This window comes from Salmo salar, chromosome ssa04 (assembly GCF_905237065.1).
Source record: "Salmo salar chromosome ssa04, Ssal_v3.1, whole genome shotgun sequence".
Taxonomy (NCBI): domain Eukaryota; kingdom Metazoa; phylum Chordata; class Actinopteri; order Salmoniformes; family Salmonidae; genus Salmo; species Salmo salar.
This window is the reverse complement of record NC_059445.1, coordinates 86086180-86106109: the sequence shown is the minus strand read 5'-3', so window position 1 is coordinate 86106109 and position 19930 is coordinate 86086180. Positions and strand designations below refer to the sequence as shown.

Sequence of the window (19930 nt, the reverse complement as noted above, 5' to 3'; positions counted from 1 at the left end):
GTCCCTCTCCCTGTTTCTGTCTCACTGTTTCTGTCTATGTCCTTCTCACTGCCACTCTCGCTATCTCTGTTTCTGTCGCCATCTCTGTCCATCTCTATCCCTCTCATCATTGTCACTTTTCACCCAGTCCCCAGATTACTCTAACAAACCAATGAAAATGTATGGTAAATAACAAGTGCAAAATCTAAGAAATCGCTATCTCCGTCAATCTATCGCTATCTTTGTCAATCTGTCTCTCTCTCTTTCTATCAGTCGATCAGTATCTGTCTCACCTGATGTCCTGCCAGTCCTAGAGGAACCCTAATGACTTCAACTCTCTGTCACGCACAACCACCAGTATTAGAACAACCCTCTCATTATAAATCTGTCTCCATACCAATCCATTCCTCTTCTCATTCACAGACAGACAAGACAGACAAGACAGACAAGACAGACAGACAGACAGACAGACAGACAGACAGACAGACAGACAGACAGACAGACAGACAGACAGACAGACAGACAGACAGACAGACAGACAGACAGACAGACAGACAGACAGACAGACAGACAGACAGACAGACAGACAGACAGAGACCAGACCAGACAGAGACCAGACCAGACAGACAGACAGAGACCAGACCAGACAGACAGAGACCAGACCAGACCAGACAGACAGAGACCAGACCAGACCAGACAGACAGACAGACAGAGACCAGACCAGACCAGACCAGACAGACAGAGAGAGACCAGACCAGACCAGACAGACAGAGACCAGACCAGACAGACAGACATAGACCAGACCAGACAGACAGAGACCAGACCAGACCAGACAGACAGAGACCAGACAGCTCCGACCCAACTTTGCTATTTTGTGATTTTTGTGTGTTTCTTTTTTTACTTTATTTTCACTAAAATGTTTCCGCTCTCATTTCTTACAACCGACCATAACTTTTGAACATTAGATCGGCAGTTACTAACCGCAGTTCCAGCTTCAACTCTTTCTGGAATTCCGACTCAATTTTCAAGGTATCCAAGACGAAATGCCGGCGTTACAGAGGCAAGAGATGGAGGATCCTGGTGAGATTAAGGCGAAGGGAAAACCTGCCATCTCTTCCCTCCATTCTACTGGCTAATCTACAGTCACTTGATAATCAGACAGAGAATCTCTGATCGTCCCTCCATTCTACTGGCTAATGTACAGTCACTTGATAATCAGATGGAGGATCTCTGATCGTCCCTCCATTCTACTGGCTAATGTCCAGTCACTTGATAATCAGACAGAGGATCTCTGATCGTCCCTCCATTCTACTGGCTAATGTACAGTCACTTGATAATCAGACAGAGGACCTCTGATCGTCCCTCCATTCTACTGGCTAATGTACAGCCACTTGATAATCAGACGGAGGATCTCTGATCGTCCCTCCATTCTACTGGCTAATGTACAGTCACTAGATAATAAGATGGAGGATCTCTGATCGTGGATCTGCTACCAATGAGACTTTCGGGAACAGCAATATTCTCTGCTCTCTGACAAGATAACCCCCATGGCTATCTAACTCTATGGATTCTCCATTCACCATGCGGACAGAACAGTGGAGTCAGCAAAATCAAGAGGGGGAGGGAGTTTGCCTCTTCATCAAAAAAAAAACTGGTGTGCTGACTCAAACGAGGTGGAAGTGTCGACCCATCTTGAAATACCATGTCGACTCTTCTACATCCGAGGGAATTTTCTTCCTGTTATCGTGACGGTTGTAAACATTCCACCTCAGGACAAGAAAAATAACAGGCTGGCACTTAACGAACTGTGCGAGGCTATAAACAAGCTTACATCCAGAGGCTACTATTCTGGATGCTGGTGATTAATTCCCAATTTCCATCAACATGTGTCCTTCACCACTAGGGGGCGATAACACCTAGATCACTGTTATTCTACCCACAAGCAAGCATGCAAGGCCCTCCCTCGTCCGCCATTTGGCAAATCAGATCATGACTCCGTACTCCTGCTTCCTGTTTACAAGCAGTAGCTCAAACTAGGAAGTACCTGTGACTCGCTCCGTTGAGAATTGGGCACCAGAATCAGAGAATACGCTACAGGAGTGCTTTGCTAGCGCTGATTGCAATATGTTTAGAGACTCCGCCGATAACGTCGACAAGCTAACCACCTCCGTCATCGGCTTCATTAGGAAATACATGAGCGACGTTGTCCCCCACAGCGAAGGTTTGCTGTTTCTCCAATCAAAAGAGGTTGGTGCTAAACTAAAGGACAGGGCAACATTACACAGGGCTATCCAAGAACAACCCAGAGGCTACGGCTGAGGACAGGAACATTACCTATCCAAGAACAACCCTGAGGCTACGGCTGAGGACAGGAACAAGTACAAGAAGTCCCGCTACGACCTCCACAGAGTCAACAAACGAGCAAAAGGACAATGTAGGAATAAGGTGGAATCTTACTATACAGGCTCCGCATGTGGCAGGGGCTACAGTCCATCACAGATTACAAAACGAAGACCCAGCCATGATCTGCCCTCTCTACCAGACGAAGTCAATGCATTTTATGCACGCTTCGACAATAACAGCATCATGCCGGGTTTGAGGGCTGCCACCCACCCAAAGGACTGGGTCTTTAAATCAGGTCAACACCCACAAGGCTGTAGGGCACAATGGTATTCCAGTGAGCGTTCTCAGAGAATACGCAGAACAGTTGTCAGGCATATTCACAGTAATGATTAACTTCTCCTTGTCCCGGTCTGTAATCCTCACATTTTAAGATGATCACAGTCATTCCTGTTCCTAAGAACTCTTAAGGAAAAAGAATAATGGCCTGTTATACTATTTCTCACCAGACAGCATCAGATATAGGGTCTACCCATAGAGAGAGAGGCGCTGTTTCACTGTCCAGACAGCATCAGATACATGGTCTACATATAGAGGGATGCTGTTTAACTGTCCAGACAGCATCAGATACATGGTCTACATACAGAGGGATGCTGTTTAACTGTCCAGACAGCATCAGATACATGGTCTACATATAGAGGGATGCTGTTTAACTGTCCAGACAGCATCAGATACATGGTCTACATACAGAGGGATGCTGTTTACCTCGGTCGGATCCTTTCTCCGGTGCCATCGTTTCAGCAGAGAAGAAGAGGGGAAGCGAGAGGGCTAACTTTCACCTAAATCTGTCCAGTATACGCCCAATCCGTTTCTATGGGAATAATATGCAGACCTAAGCTTGTCACGTGCCTTTCCCCCTCCTTTGGGACAAATACTCCCATTTTTAGGGACGGAGACATGAGCATCTCATCATTATATATAGATCTCTGATTTCAGGCTCTTGAGAATTGGAAAGGAAAGTACTTCACCAGGGAGCATGACTTAGCCATAGAGGATCATTAGCTTCTTTAATAAAAAAATATATTTGGATTGTTTCAAATCACAAGTGTGTTTAGGAAGCACGCAATTTGGGTAATGCAACAGGTCTAGCTGATTGAGTTGTGGCTGTCAGTGAAAACATCTAAAATATGTCTGATGATATCATTTAAAATGTTGAGAATAGAAGATGGGGAGGGGTGTGTGGTGAAGATATGGTGTCTGTCAAGAATGGGAGGGGTGTGTGGTGAAGATATGGTGTCTCTCCAGAAGGGGAGGGGTGTGTGGTGAAGATATGGTGTCTCTCCAGATGAGGAGGGGTGTGTGGTGAAGATATGGTGTCTGTCCAGAATGGGAGGGGTGTGTGGTGAAGATATGGTGTCTGTCCAGAATGGGAGGGGTGTGTGGTGAAGATATGGTGTCTCTCCAGATGAGGAGGGGTGTGTGGTGAAGATATGGTGTCTCTCCAGATGAGGAGGGGTGTGTGGTGAAGTTACGGTGTCTGTCCAGAATGCATGGGGAGGGGTGTGTGGTGAGTGCATGGGGAGGGGTGTGTGGTGAATGCATGGGGAGGGGTGTGTGGTGAGTGCATGGGGAGGGGTGTGTGGTGAATGCATGGGGAGGGGTGTGTGGTGAATGCATGGGGAGGGGTGTGTGGTGAATGCATGGGGAGGGGTGTGTGGTGAATGCATGGGGAGGGGAGTGTGGTGAATGCATGGGTAGGGGTGTGTGGTGAGTGCATGGGTAGGGGTGTGTGGTGAATGCATGGGGAGGGGTGTGTGGTGAATGCATGGGGAGGGTGTGTGGTGAGTGCATGGGGAGGGGTGTGTGGTGAATGCATGGGGAGGGGTGTGTGGTGAATGCATGGGGAGGGTGTGTGGTGAATGCATGGGGAGGGGTGTGTGGTGAATGCATGGGGAAGGGTGTGTGGTGAGTGCATGGGGAGGGTGTGTGGTGAATGCATGGGGAGGGGTGTGTGGTGAATGCATGGGGAGGAGTGTGTGGTGAGTGCATGGGGAGGGGTGTGTGGTGAATGCATGGGGAGGAGGGGTGTGTGGTGAATGCATGGGGAGGGGGGGGTGTGTGGTGAGTGCATGGGGAGGGGTGTGTGGTGAGTGCATGGGGAGGGGTGTGTGGTGAATGCATGGGGAGGGGTGTGTGGTGAGTGCATGGGGAGGGGTGTGTGGTGAGTGCATGGGGAGGGGTGTGTGGTGAGTGCATGGGGAGGGTGTGTGGTGAATGCATGGGGAGGGGTGTGTGGTGAATGCATGGGGAGGGGTGTGTGGTGAGTGCATGGGGAGGGTGTGTGGTGAGTGCATGGGGAGGGTGTGTGGTGAGTGCATGGGGAGGGGTGTGTGGTGAGTGCATGGGGAGGGGTGTGTGGTGAGTGCATGGGGAGGGGTGTGTGGTGAATGCATGGGGAGGGGTGTGTGGTGAGTGCATGGGGAGGGGTGTGTGGTGAATGCATGGGGAGGGTGTGTGGTGAGTGCATGGGGAGGGGTGTGTGGTGAATGCATGGGGAGGGGTGTGTGGTGAATGCATGGGGAGGGTGTGTGGTGAGTGCATGGGGAGGGGTGTGTGGTGAGTGCATGGGGAGGGGTGTGTGGTGAGTGCATGGGGAGGGGTGTGTGGTGAGTGCATGGGGAGGGGTGTGTGGTGAGTGCATGGGGAGGGGAGGGTGTGTGGTGAGTGCATGAGGAGGGGAGGGGTGTGTGGTGAATGCATGGGGAGGAGGGGTGTGTGGTGAATGCATGGGGAGGGGAGGGGTGTGTGGTGAATGCATGGGGAGGGGAGGGTGTGTGGTGAGTGCATGGGGAGGGGTGTGTGGTGAGTGCATGGGGAGGGGTGTGTGGTGAGTGCATGGGGAGGGGTGTGTGGTGAATGCATGGGTAGGGGTGTGTGGTGAGTGCATGGGTAGGGGTGTGTGGTGAATGCATGGGGAGGGGTGTGTGGTGAATGCATGGGGAGGGGTGTGTGGTGAGTGCATGGGGAGGGGTGTGTGGTGAATGCATGGGGAGGGGTGTGTGGTGAATGCATGGGGAGGGGTGAGTGGTGAATGCATGGGGAGGGGTGTGTGGTGAATGCATGGGGAGGGGTGTGTGGTGAGTGCCCATGGGGAGGGGTGTGTGGTGAATGCATGGGGAGGGGTGTGTGGTGAATGCATGGGGAGGAGTGTGTGGTGAATGCATGGGGAGGGGTGTGTGGTGAATGCATGGGGAGGGGTGTGTGGTGAATGCATGGGGAGGAGGGGTGTGTGGTGAGTGCATGGGGAGGGGAGGGTGTGTGGTGAGTGCATGGGGAGGGGTGTGTGGTGAATGCATGGGGAGGGGTGTGTGGTGAATGCATGGGGAGGGGTGTGTGGTGAGTGCATGGGGAGGGGGGTGTGTGGTGAGTGCATGGGGAGGGGTGTGTGGTGAATGCATGGGGAGGGGAGGGGTGTGTGGTGAGTGCATGGGGAGGGGAGGGTGTGTGGTGAGTGCATGGGGAGGGGTGTGTGGTGAGTGCATGGGGAGGGGTGTGTGGTGAGTGCATGGGGAGGGGTGTGTGGTGAGTGCATGGGGAGGGGTGTGTGGTGAGTGCATGGGGAGGGGTGTGTGGTGAGTGCATGGGGAGGGGTGTGTGGTGAATGCATGGGGAGGGGTGTGTGGTGAGTGCATGGGGAGGGGTGTGTGGTGAATGCATGGGGAGGGGTGTGTGGTGAGTGCATGGGGAGGGGTGTGTGGTGAGTGCATGGGGAGGGGTGTGTGGTGAGTGCATGGGGAGGGGTGTGTGGTGAATGCATGGGGAGGGTGTGTGGTGAGTGCATGGGGAGGGGTGTGTGGTGAATGCATGGGGAGGGGTGTGTGGTGAGTGCATGGGGAGGGGTGTGTGGTGAATGCATGGGGAGGGGTGTGTGGTGAATGCATGGGGAGGGGTGTGTGGTGAGTGCATGGGGAGGGGTGTGTGGTGAGTGCATGGGGAGGGGTGTGTGGTGAGTGCATGGGGAGGGGTGTGTGGTGAGTGCATGGGGAGGGGTGTGTGGTGAATGCATGGGGAGGGGTGTGTGGTGAGTGCATGGGGAGGGGAGGGGTGTGTGGTGAGTGCATGAGGAGGGGAGGGGTGTGTGGTGAATGCATGGGGAGGGGAGGGGTGTGTGGTGAATGCATGGGGAGGGGAGGGGTGTGTGGTGAATGCATGGGGAGGGGAGGGGTGTGTGGTGAATGCATGGGGAGGGGAGGGGTGTGTGGTGAGTGCATGGGGAGGGGTGTGTGGTGAGTGCATGGGGAGGGGTGTGTGGTGAATGCATGGGGAGGGGTGTATAAGGGGTGTTAGGTGCCTATGAAGGAAAGTGCCCATTTGTCAACGTCTGATTTCTGATTGTCTTAACTCACCACGTCCACCACAGAGAGATGGTAGACTGAGACTGAAAGATGGGAGACTGAGAGACAGAGAGACTGAGAGACAGACTGAAAGATGAGAGACTGAAAGATGAGAGACAGAGACAGACTGAAAGATGAGAGGCAGACTGAAAGATGAGAGACTGAAAGATGAGAGACTGAGAGACAGACTGAAAGATGAGAGACTGAAAGATCAGAGACAGACTGAAAGATGAGAGGCAGACTGAAAGATGAGAGACTGAAAGATGAGAGACTGAGAGACAGACTGAAAGATGAGAGACTGAAAGATGAGAGACAGAGACAGACTGAAAGATGAGACTGAGAGATGAGAGACAGATACAGACTGAAAGATGAGACTGAGAGATGAGAGACAGAGACAGACTGAAAGATGAGAGACTGAAAGATGAGAGACTGAGAGACAGATGGGAGACTGAGAGATGAGAGACAGAGGCAGATGAGAGACAGAAACAGACTGAAAGATGAGAAACAGAGACAAACTGAAAGATGAGACTGAAAGATGAGAGACTGAGATGAGAGACAGAGACAGACTGAAAGATGAGAGACAGAGACAGAGAGATGAGAGATGAGAGACAGAGAGACAGAGACAGATGAGAGACAGAGACAGACAGATGAGAGATCAGAGACAGAGAAAGAGACAGAGACAGATGGAGAGATGAGAGATGAGAGACTGAGAGACAGAGACAGATGAGAAACTGAAAGATGAGAGACTGAGAGATGTGAGGCAGAGACAGATGAGAGACTGAGAGATGAGAAACTGAGAGATGAGAGACTGAAAGATGAAACAGAAACAGACTGAAAGATGAGAGACTGAGAGATGAGAGACTGGGAAATGAGAGACAGAGATGAGAGACTGAGAGACAGAGAGATGAGAGATGAGAGACAGACAGACTGAGAGATCAGAGACAGATGAGAGACTGAAAGATGAGAGATGAGAGACTGAGAGACTGAGAGATGAGAGACAGAGAGACTGAGAGACTGAGAGATGAGAGACAGAGAGACTGAGAGATGAGAGACAGAGAGACTGAGAGATGAGAGACTGAGAGACAGAGAGATGAGAGACTGAGAGACTGAGAGACTGAGAGATGAGAGACTGAGAGATGAGAGACTGAAAGATGAGAGATGAGAGATGAGAGATGAGAGACTGAGAGACTGAGAGATGAGAGACTGAAAGATGAGAGACTGAGAGACTGAGAGACTGAGAGATGAGAGACTGAAAGGTGAGAGACAGAAAGATGAGAGACAGAAAGATGAGAGACTGAGAGATGAGAGACTGAGAGACAGAGAGATGAGAGATCAGAAAGATGAGAGACTGAAAGATGAGAGACTGAGAGATGAGAGACTGAAAGATGAGAGACGAAGAGAGATGAGAGATGAGAGACTGAGTGTAACTTAGATGACTGCCCTCTGTTGGTGGTAAAGCATAGTGAATATAATACATAGCATCCGTCCATCTGTCTGTCTGCCTGCCTGCCTGTCTTTCTGCCTGTCTGCCTACCTGTGAGAGATGAGAGACAGAGAGATGAGAGACTGAGAGACATAGAGATGAGAGATGAGAGACAGAAAGATGAGTGACTGAAAGATGAGAGACAGAGAGATGAGAGATGAGAGACTGAGAGACTGAAAGATGAGAGACTGAAAGATGAGAGATGAGAGATGAGAGACAGAGAGATGAGAGATGAGAGACTGAGAGATGAGTGTGTAACATTAAATCATTTGAGATGACTGCCCTCTGTTGGTGATAAAGCATAGTGAATATAATACATAGCATCCGTCCATCTGTCTGTCTGTCTGTCTGCCTGCCTGCCTGTCTTTCTGACTGTCTGCCTGCCTGTCTTTCTGCCTGTCTTTCTGCCTGCCTGCCTGCCTGCCTGCCTGTCTGCCTGCCTGTCTGCCTGCCTGTCTGCCTGCCTGTCTTTCTGCCTGTCTTTCTGCCTGTCTTTCTGCCTGTCTTTCTGCCTGTCTTTCTGCCTGTCTGCCTGTCTTTCTGCCTGCCTGCCTGTCTTTACTGTAGCTAGTATGGTATAGAGTGCTGCAAGCCGGCAAAGAGAGATATCTGACACCCACTTAGACAGTGATGTGTAAATAGACTGGGTAGTGCATAGTGCAGCTGATGCACGTAAAATGATATGCATTACGTCCATTTAAATCACTGCGCTGCTACTGTAAGCCCAGAGAGAGAGAGAGAATGTCTGCGCTATGACAGAGTATTCTGCCACGCATCAACTACACCGTGACAGTACTGCGATGACAATGAGTAGTAAGGCTGGTCATCCCCTCAGTGACCTTGTATGACCTACAGACTTTGAATCCAGACAGAGCTAAGAACAGCAGAACACAGAGGTTCTATTCTGATTCTAAAAGGTTCTACACAGAACACAGAGGTTCTATTGTGGTTCTAAAGGTTCTACACACGGAAGCCAGACATTCTACTCTGTTTAACTATGAGCCACTTATATCCAGAGGTATAAAGTCGTGTTGACATCACAGCCCTCTCCTCCTTCATCTGCTGATGTCAGAAGCGCACAGACAGACAGACAGACAGACAGACAGACAGACAGACAGACAGACAGACAGACAGACAGACAGACAGACAGACAGACAGACAGACAGACAGACGTGTTACAGGCATATAATCCCATGCACACACAAAGAGAGGAGAAACCATCATCCCCTTCATCCTCCTACTCCCAAATCCTGTGGATTTACAACCCAATCCAGGCGCAATAATCTACTAGGTGGAAATGAAGACGCACGACCTGCATATTACTAAGAGGTTATCACTGGATTTCTTAAAGGAGAAGTTCACACAAAAACACATCTAGGCCGTTTATAAAAACACTTGCCTGGTTGTTTGTCAATACCCCAGACAGTTTATAGGTCCATCTTTTGAGTATTTAGATGTATGTATTTTTATATAATGAAAATGCTGAATTACCTCAAATGCATTAAAAACGGTATATTTATTGTTACGTGAACAACGATTGGTGTCTTGGCACCGAAATGACAAATAAATGTGTTTAATGTAAAAAGTATATAAAACAAAAACATACTTTGAGCTAGCGCAAAAAGGTCTTTCATATCGTCTGTTCCCCGGACCGCCTGACTAGGTATCCCCCTCCCCCTTATAGTCTGTTCCCCGGGCTGACTGACTAGGTATCTCCCTCTCCCTTATAGTCTGTTCCCCAGGCTGACTGACTAGGTATCTCCCTCTCCCCCTTATCGTCTGTTCCCCAGGCTGACTGACTAGGTATCTCCCTTATAGTCTGTTCCCCAGGCTGACTGACTAGGTATCTCCCTCTCCCTTATAGTCTGTTCCCCAGGCTGACTGACTAGGTATCTCCCTTATAGTCTGTTCCCCGGGCTGACTGACTAGGTATCTCCCTCCCCCTTATCGTCTGTTCCCCAGGCTGACTGACTAGGTATCTCCCTCTCCCTTATAGTCTGTTCCCCGGGCTGACTGACTAGGTATCTCCCTCTCCCTTATAGTCTGTTCCCCAGGCTGACTGACTAGGTATCTCCCTTATCGTCTGTTCCCCGGGCTGACTGACTAGGTATCTCCCTCTCCCTTATCGTCTGTTCCCCGGGCTGACTGACTAGGTATCCCCCTCTCCCTTATATTCTGTTCCCCAGGCTGACTGACTAGGTATCTCCCTTATAGTCTGTTCCCCAGGCTGACTGACTAGGTATCTCCCTTATAGTCTGTTCCCCAGGCTGACTGACTAGGTATCTCCCTCCCCCTTATAGTCTGTTCCCCAGGCTGACTGACTAGGTATCTCCCTCTCCCTTATCGTCTGTTCCCCGGGCTGACTGACTAGGTATCTCCCTCTCCCTTATCGTCTGTTCCCCAGGCTGACTGACTAGGTATCCCCCTCTCCCTTATCGTCTGTTCCCCAGGCTGACTGACTAGGTATCCCCCTCTACCTTATAGTCTGTTCCCCGGGCTGACTGACTAGGTATCTCCCTCTCCCTTATCGTCTGTTCCCCAGGCTGACTGACTAGGTATCCCCCTCTCCCTTATCGTCTGTTCCCCAGGCTGACTGACTAGGTATCCCCCTCTCCCTTATAGTCTGTTCCCCGGGCTGACTGACTAGGTATCTCCCTCTCCCTTATAGTCTGTTCCCCAGGCTGACTGACTAGGTATCCCCCTCTCCCTTATCGTCTGTTCCCCAGGCTGACTGACTAGGTATCCCCCTCTCCCTTATCGTCTGTTCCCCAGGCTGACTGACTAGGTATCCCCCTCTCCCTTATAGTCTGTTCCCCGGGCTGACTGACTAGGTATCCCCCTCTACCTTATCGTCTGTTCCCCAGGCTGACTGACTAGGTATCTCCCTCTCCCTTATAGTCTGTTCCCCGGGCTGACTGACTAGGTATCTCCCTCTCCCTTATCGTCTGTTCCCCAGGCTGACTGACTAGGTATCCCCCTCCCCCTTATAGTCTGTTCCCCAGGCTGACTGACTAGGTATCTCCCTCTCCCTTATCGTCTGTTCCCCAGGCTGACTGACTAGGTATCTCCCTTATCGTCTGTTCCCCAGGCTGACTGACTAGGTATCCCCCTCTCCCTTATAGTCTGTTCCCCGGGCTGACTGACTAGGTATCCCCCTCTCCCTTATAGTCTGTTCCCCAGGCTGACTGACTAGGTATCTCCCTCTCCCTTATAGTCTGTTCCCCGGGTCGACTGACTAGGTATCTCCCTCCCCCTTATAGTCTGTTCCCCAGGCTGACTGACTAGGTATCTCCCTCTCCCTTATCGTCTGTTCCCCGGGCTGACTGACTAGGTATCCCCCTCCCCCTTATAGTCTGTTCCCCGGGCTGACTGACTAGGTATCTCCCTTATCGTCTGTTCCCCAGGCTGACTGACTAGGTATCCCCCTCTCCCTTATAGTCTGTTCCCCGGGCTGACTGACTAGGTATCCCCCTCCCCCTTATCGTCTGTTCCCCAGGCTGACTGACTAGGTATCTCCCTCTCCCTTATCGTCTGTTCCCCGGGCTGACTGACTAGGTATCTCCCTCTCCCTTATAGTCTGTTCCCCAGGCTGACTGACTAGGTATCTCCCTTATCGTCTGTTCCCCAGGCTGACTGACTAGGTATCTCCCTCTCCCTTATAGTCTGTTCCCCAGGCTGACTGACTAGGTATCTCCCTCTCCCTTATAGTCTGTTCCCCAGGCTGACTGACTAGGTATCTCCCTTATAGTCTGTTCCCCAGGCTGACTGACTAGGTATCTCCCTCCCCCTTATAGTCTGTTCCCCAGGCTGACTGACTAGGTATCTCCCTCTCCCTTATCGTCTGTTCCCCGGGCTGACTGACTAGGTATCCCCCTCTCCCTTATCGTCTGTTCCCCGGGCTGACTGACTAGGTATCTCCCTCTCCCTTATAGTCTGTTCCCCAGGCTGACTGACTAGGTATCCCCCTCTCCCTTATCGTCTGTTCCCCAGGCTGACTGACTAGGTATCCCCCTCTCCCTTATCGTCTGTTCCCCGGGCCGACTGACTAGGTATCTCCCTTATAGTCTGTTCCCCAGGCTGACTGACTAGGTATCTCCCTCTCCCTTATCGTCTGTTCCCCGGGCTGACTGACTAGGTATCCCCCTCTCCCTTATATTCTGTTCCCCGGGTCGACTGACTAGGTATCCCCCTTATCGTCTGTTCCCCGGGTCGACTGACTAGGTATCTCCCTCCCCCTTATAGTCTGTTCCCCGGGTCGACTGACTAGGTATCCCCTTTATCGTCTGTTCCCCGGGTCGACTGACTAGGTATCCCCCTTATCGTCTGTTCCCCGGGCCGACTGACTAGGTATCTCCCTCTCCTATAGTCTGTTCCCCGGGTCGACTGACTAGGTATCTCCCTTATATTCTGTTCCCCGGGTCGACTGACTAGGTATCCCCCTTATCGTCTGTTCCCCGGGTCGACTGACTAGGTATCCCCCTTATCGTCTGTTCCCCGGGTCGACTGACTAGGTATCTCCCTCCCCCTTATAGTCTGTTCCCCAGGCTGACTGACTAGGTATCTCCCTCTCCCTTATAGTCTGTTCCCCGGGCTGACTGACTAGGTATCCCCCTCCCCCTTATAGTCTGTTCCCCAGGCTGACTGACTAGGTATCTCCCTCTCCCTTATAGTCTGTTCCCCGGGCTGACTGACTAGGTATCCCCCTCCCCCTTATAGTCTGTTCCCCGGGCCGACTGACTAGGTATCTCCCTCTCCCTTATAGTCTGTTCCCCGGGCTGACTGACTAGGTATCCCCCTCCCCCTTATAGTCTGTTCCCCAGGCTGACTGACTAGGTATCTCCCTCTCCCTTATAGTCTGTTCCCCGGGCTGACTGACTAGGTATCCCCCTCCCCCTTATAGTCTGTTCCCCAGGCTGACTGACTAGGTATCTCCCTCTCCCTTATAGTCTGTTCCCCAGGCTGACTGACTAGGTATCCCCCTTATCGTCTGTTCCCCGGGTCGACTGACTAGGTATCCCCCTTATAGTCTGTTCCCCGGGCTGACTGACTAGGTATCTCCCTTATAGTCTGTTCCCCGGGTCGACTGACTAGGTATCCCCCTTATAGTCTGTTCCCCGGGTCGACTGACTAGGTATCCCCCTTATAGTCTGTTCCCCGGGTCGACTGACTAGGTATCCCCCTTATCGTCTGTTCCCCGGGTCGACTGACTAAGTATCCCCCTTTCCCTTATAGTCTGTTCCCCGGGTCGACTGACTAGGTATCTCCCTCTCCCTCTTATAGTCTGTGATCTGGTAGATTCTCTTCTTCGTGATTCTAAAATGGATAATTACAGGAGGCGGGAACGATGGAGCATTTTACGAAGGAGCCGTCTTACTATTGGTCTTCAAGAAAGGACAACAGAAGGAAAGGAAGTAAAACAAAAGAGATGGTAGGTAGAATAGAAGGTTAGTAATCTCTGAAGAACGGCTCGGTGAATAACGTTAGTCGTCGTGTAGCTGAGTGGCGTTAACCAAAATGAAGTGCTGCAGGCCATCCGACATCCTGTTTATGTTGCTAGCTAGCTAAGTTGCTGACACCAGTAGCTAGTCACCACAAAGCCATTTATAACGTTATTTGTTTGCCATTCCCTGAACTAGTTGGTGTTTTTTAGCCTAGCTACTAGTAATGGTAACGTTATCCTACCGACTGGTTTTCTTGTTTTGCAATTCCCTTTTTTCATTGTACCGTTACTGATAACAAATAGTAAATTATTTTGTAGCAGGCGTCATAGTTTTCTGTAGTTTAAGTTCGATTGCATGGAATGACTTGGCCATAGTGAATGTCCATAAGTAGGACACATACCTAGATAGAGCCATCTCAGCTCGTTACCTGTATAAAAGACACCTGGGAGCCAGAAATCTTTCTGATTGAGAGGGGGTCAAATACTTATTTCCCTCATTAAAATGCAAATCAATTCATAACATTTTTGACATGCGTTTTTCTGGATATTTTTGTTGTTATTCTGTCTCTCACTGTTCAAATAAACCTACCATTAAAATTATAGACTGATCATTTCTTTGTCAGTGGGCAAACGTACAAAATCAGCAGGGGATCAAATACTTTTTTCACCCACTGTATATAGATACACACAGGGCATTCAGAAAGTATTCAGACACATTTATGTTTTCCACATTTTCTTACATTACAGCCTTATTCTAAAATGGATTTAACTGTTGTTTTCCCTTCAATCTATACATAACACCTCATAAGGACAAAGCAAAAACAGATTTTTTTTTAAAATTTTGCAAATGTATTAAAAATACAAAACTGAAATATCAAATTTACATAAGTATTCAGACCCTTTACTCAGTACTTTGTTGAAGCACCTTTGGCAGCGATTACAGCCTCAAGTAAGTCTTCTTGGGTATGACACTACAAGCTTGGCACACCTGTATTTGGGGAGTTTCTCCCATTCTTCTCTGCGGATCCTCTCAAACTCTGTCAGGTTGGATGGGGAGCGTTTCAGCACAGCTATTTTCAGGTCTCTCCAGAGACGTTCGATCGGGTTCAAGTCCAGGCTCTCGCTGTGCCACCCAAGGACATTGAGACTTGTCCTGAAGCCACTCCTGCGTTGTCTTGACTGCTTAGGGTCGTTGTCCTGTTTGAAGGTAAACCTTCGACCCAATCTGAAGTCCTGAGCGCTCTGGAGCAGGTTTTCATCAAGGATCTCTCTGTATTTTGCTCCGTTCATCTTTTACTCGATCCTGACTAGTCTCCCAGTCCCTGCAGCTGGAAAACATCCCCACAGCATGATGCTGCCACCACCATGCTTCACCGTAGGGATGGTGCCAGGCTTCCTACAGACGTGATGATTGGTATTCACACCAGAGAGTTCAATCTTGGTTTCATCAGACCAGAGAATCTTGTTTCTCATGGTTCGAGAGTCTTTAGGTGCCTTTTGGCAAACTCCAAGCGGGCTGTTATGTGCCTTTTACTGAGGAGTGGCTTCTGTCTGGCCACTCTACCATAAAGGCCTGACTGGTGGAGTGCTGCACAGATGGTTGTCTTTCTGGAAGGTTCTCCCATCTCCACAGAGGAACTCTGGAGCTCTGTCAGAGGGACCATTGTGTTCTTGGTCACCTCCCTGACCAAGGCCCTTCTCCCGATCTGACCCCTGCTGTGAAGGCCCACAGTGGTGCAAGAGCCTTCTGCAGGAACGGAGGAGCTAACAGAGCTCACCCTGGGGGAGCAGCACCGTACCGCTGTTCTCCAGCCCTGGGGGACGACCCTCACCGCTGTTCTCTAACCTACTTCTGATGTGAAGTCACAACTGGTTTCCATCATTTTTCAGAGACTTCTCCAGACCCAGAGGAGCTACCAGAGTTCACCCTGTGGGAGCAGCACCGTACCGCTGTTCTCCAGCCGACTTTCAACATAAGAGTCCCTCACAGTGGCATTACAGCCTTCTCCAGGGACAGAGGAGCTACAGTACCAGAGATCACCCTGAGAGATACGCCCTACTCCAGCCGACGTATCAGAATGTCAAATTGGCCCCTACCTGGTGGGGTTTAATACCTCCTACCTTCAACGTCCAGCCTGCCACAGTCCAGTGGTGTCTGCCTGCCCCCAGGTGGATTCAGGTTGGCCTGGCCCGGACCTGTCAGCCCTTGCCTGGTGGGACTTGGGATGTGAATGAAGGAATGTTTTGCATTTAATTTGCTTAAGAGGCAGACCACTTTGTAATTACATTAAGCAGATTAGGGCAGACAGCTGAAACACACACACACACACACACGCGCGCGCGCACACACACACACACACACACACACGCGCAAACGCACACACACACACACACACACACACACACACACACACACACACACACACACACACACACCAGCTATGTGCAGTGACGTACCCACCCATGAGGTATAGTATCAAACGGAATGACCTCACCTAAAAAAAGTTGGTGCATTGGCGAATCTTGGAAACGATCTGAATATAAACCTGTTGACGGTTTAATAAATATTAGCGATAATACTAGGCCTACCTAACCTACTAATAAAGGCTTAAATCCCACGATCAGCCACTGGCACATGACTACAGTTAGGTCTAAATGAAAGCCTACAGGGCACCTGTTTATGCACAGCTTGTTATGAATGGGCACTAGGTTATTGTTGACCATGAGCTTCCCAAAATACTGGCCCTTGTCTTCACACACACCGAGGTTACCATAGTCTGGGGGGGGGGGGCAGTGCCCCTGTGACAACAATTTTGGACCCCCTTGTGGCCCCCGTAAATGTGGAGTATGAATTAATATTTACATAACAAATTTTTGCTATCATTCTTTTTTTTACATCCGTTAATAGACAGTGGCAACGCGGAACACTAATGATTATGGACATGGTCTTTTGCCTGCTAATGCAGTGAAGAAAACGATATGACAACAATAACCTCTAATGTAACTGGCCCCCTCTAACAGTACAACTGGCCCCAGCTTGCCGCCATGGCGAATCACAGGTGAATTTCTACTACTCAAATACTGTAATTATTATATTAACCCTCAAGATAAACTCAATGTTTCTTAATTCATTCATCCCCCAACACAGGTTTAAATTAATACATTTGCAGTGCGGAGATGACATCAATGTAGCCTAACGGTGTCTTCAACGCTGGGCGGGTAAAGTTGGGTTATATAGTTAACAGTAGGGGGGGGAGAGAGGAGAAGCGAAAAGCCCCCGATTGACTGACCTGCCAAGCGCCTCTCCCGGACATTCCTCCACAGTAGATCCCAAGCCTTGGACGTGGAGTCCCGCAGCTGCTCGCTGATCGACCGGCGCAGCTGGAGTTTGGCTGACTTTCGCTTTGTCGTCATTGTAAACGGCGACACATAATAATCTAAATACTTATACTACTACTAGCCCACAGAGACTCGGTTTCCACACACATATAAACTACAATCGTTTTTTTTCTCTCTCTCTCTTCTCCGTTTAATCCCCTGATAGCGGTCTAGCTGGGTGTGAGCGGGCTGCCTTCCGCAACAGCCGTCACCGGTTTCTTCATCTGGTCCGCGGCGTCACCTTGCTGTACAAAGAGACAGCGAGGCTGTTTTAAGGGGAAAGACGTAAAACACAATACGCTTTATTTTTAGCTTCCCGCTTTAGTGTATGATTGTAGTGTCCACTGTTCTTCTATTCCTCCCTTGTGAATGTATGACGGATGTTTGAGGTCAGCCTGGATTCTCTCTCTCTCTCTCTCTCTTTCTCTCTCTCTGTCTGTCTGTCTGTCAATGCCAGATGTGAGTGAGTGAGTGAGGGGTTTTTGAAGTTTCCTGCTGCTCTCACTCTATTGCTTTTGCACGCCATTCTCCCCCCCACACACACACACACACACTCACTCCTCCTGAGGTCGGTTAGTGGAAAATGAACTGCTCTTTTTTGGGGGGAGGGGGGGCATCTACATGTATGACTATATTGTCCTTTGTCATATCCAGCAACTTTGATTATAAACAGTAAAGTGTAGCTGTAAGAGGTGAACAGAAGGAGAATAACTATATTATATTCCAACGAGCTGGGTCCACCCTGTATCCATCTGGTAGCTAAACTTACTCATTTTAATTAAAAGAGTCATTTAAAAAAAAACTAAATGTGATGCTCCTGATTGTAGGAGGGTCTTTTCTAGAACACAAACGGAACCAAAGCCAAGCAACCAATCAGCAGCTCTTTCCTCCTCTCTCTTCCTCCCTCTCATTTGCTGATGAACATCCAATGAGGCCACTGGATTTTTAGTTAACATTTTTTTCTTCTTCTTCTTCTCCCTCCTGTAGTTTAATTTCTTTAATTTTATTTAAATCACTGAACACAACAGCCACTTATTAGAGACAGGCTTCTATTTGAGACAGGCTTCTATTTCCTTAATGCACTCAGCTTTCATCTCATTTGCGTAGTACATTTTCTTTAAATAAAATCTGATTTGATTTTATTTTATTTGATTTAGTATGCCGAAGTTGTGGTTTCCACTAGTTACCACAGTCACAAAGTCAAAATTGGCTATATATCATAAAAATGAATTCAAACAAAAATGTGCTTTTTTTTTGTCTTAATTTAAGGTTATGGTTAAGTATAAGGTTAACAGTGTGGTTAAGGTTAGGGTTAAGTATAAGGTTAGCAGTGTGGTTAAGGTTAGGGTTAAGTATAAGGTTAGCAGTGTGGTTAAGGTTAGGGTTAAGTATAAGGTTAGCAGTGTGGTTAAGGTTAGGGTTAAGTATAAGTTTAGCAGTGTGGTTAAGCTTAGGGTTAAGTATAAGGTTAACAGTGTGGTTAAGGTTAGGGTTAAGTATAAGGTTAGCAGTGTGGTTAAGGTTAGGGTTAAGTATAAGGTTAGCAGTGTGGTTAAGGTTAGGGTTAAGTATAAGGTTAGCAGTGTGGTTAAGGTTAGGGTTAAGTATAAGGTTAGCAGTGTGGTTAAGGTTAGGGTTAAGTATAAGGTTAGCAGTGTGGTTAAGGTTAGGGTTAAGTATAAGGTTAGCAGTGTGGTTAAGGTTAGGGTTAAGTATAAGGTTAGCAGTGGGGTTAAGGTTAGGGTTAAGTATAAGGTTAGCAGTGTGGTTAAGGTTAGGGTTAAGTATAAGGTTAGCAGTGTGGTTAAGGTTAGGGTTAAGTATAAGGTTAGCAGTGTGGTTAAGGTTAGGGTTAAGTATAAGGTTAGCAGTGTGGTTAAGGTTAGGGTTAAGTATAAGGTTAGCAGTGTGGTTAAGGTTAGGGTTAAGTATAAGGTTAGCAGTGTGGTTAAGGTTAGGGTTAAGTATAAGGTTAGCAGTGGGGTTAAGGTTAGGGTTAAGTATAAGGTTAGCAGTGTGGTTAAGGTTAGGGTTAAGTATAAGGTTAGCAGTGTGGTTAAGGTTAGGGTTAAGTATAAGGTTAGCAGTGTGGTTAAGGTTAGGGTTAAGTATAAGGTTAGCAGTGTGGTTAAGGTTAGGGTTAAGTATAAGGTTAGCAGTGTGGTTAAGGTTAGGGTTAAGTATAAGGTTAGCAGTGTGGTTAAGGTTAGGGTTAAGTATAAGGTTAGCAGTGTGGTTAAGGTTAGGGTTAGGTTTAAAACGCAGGAGGCTGCTGAGGGGAGAACGGCTCATAGTAATGACCAAACAGAGCGAATGGAATGGTCATTACCACAAACCAGTCCTCCCCAATTAAGGTGCCACCAACCTCCTGTGGTTGAAATCACCTTTAAGAAGATATACTGAAAAACAATATAAACGTAAACATGTAAAGTGTTTCATGAGCTGAAATAAAAGATCCCAGAAATGTTCCATACGCACAAAAAAGCTTATTTCTCTAAAATGTTCTGCACAAATGTGTTTACATCCCTGTTAGTGAGCATTTGATCTTTTGTCAAGATAATCCATCCACCTGACAGGTGTGGCATATCAAGAAGCTGATTAAACAGCATGATCCTAACACAGGTGCACCTTGTGCTGGGGACAATAAAAGGCCACAATAAAATGTGCAGTTTTGTCAAACAACACATGAGATGTCCTGTTTGTGTGTGTGTACATATATTCGTCCAACAGAGATATTATGAAGTCTAATCAAGAGAATCATAGACACGGCTCTTGAGAGAACGCTTGGTCATTACATTGAACATTAGGTAAATCACTAGTACACAAAATCACTCTCACATCTATCTCAACCCCAACACATCTACCTCAACCCCATCACATATACCTCAACCCCATCACATCTACCTCAACCCCATC

The 19930-nt window shown here is 48.7% G+C and overlaps 1 protein-coding gene across 1 annotated transcript in view; it reads right to left on the bottom strand.

The window, feature by feature from the left end:
- LOC106604017 (stAR-related lipid transfer protein 13) overlaps window positions 1-17478 on the bottom strand; it is an 84707-nt gene extending 67229 nt beyond the window's left edge. The window contains 1 exon segment of the mRNA XM_045717438.1: window positions 16927-17478. Coding sequence (XP_045573394.1) covers window positions 16927-17050 — 124 coding nt within the window. The 5' untranslated portion in view covers window positions 17051-17478.
- Between the last annotated feature and the right edge of the window lie 2452 nt (window positions 17479-19930).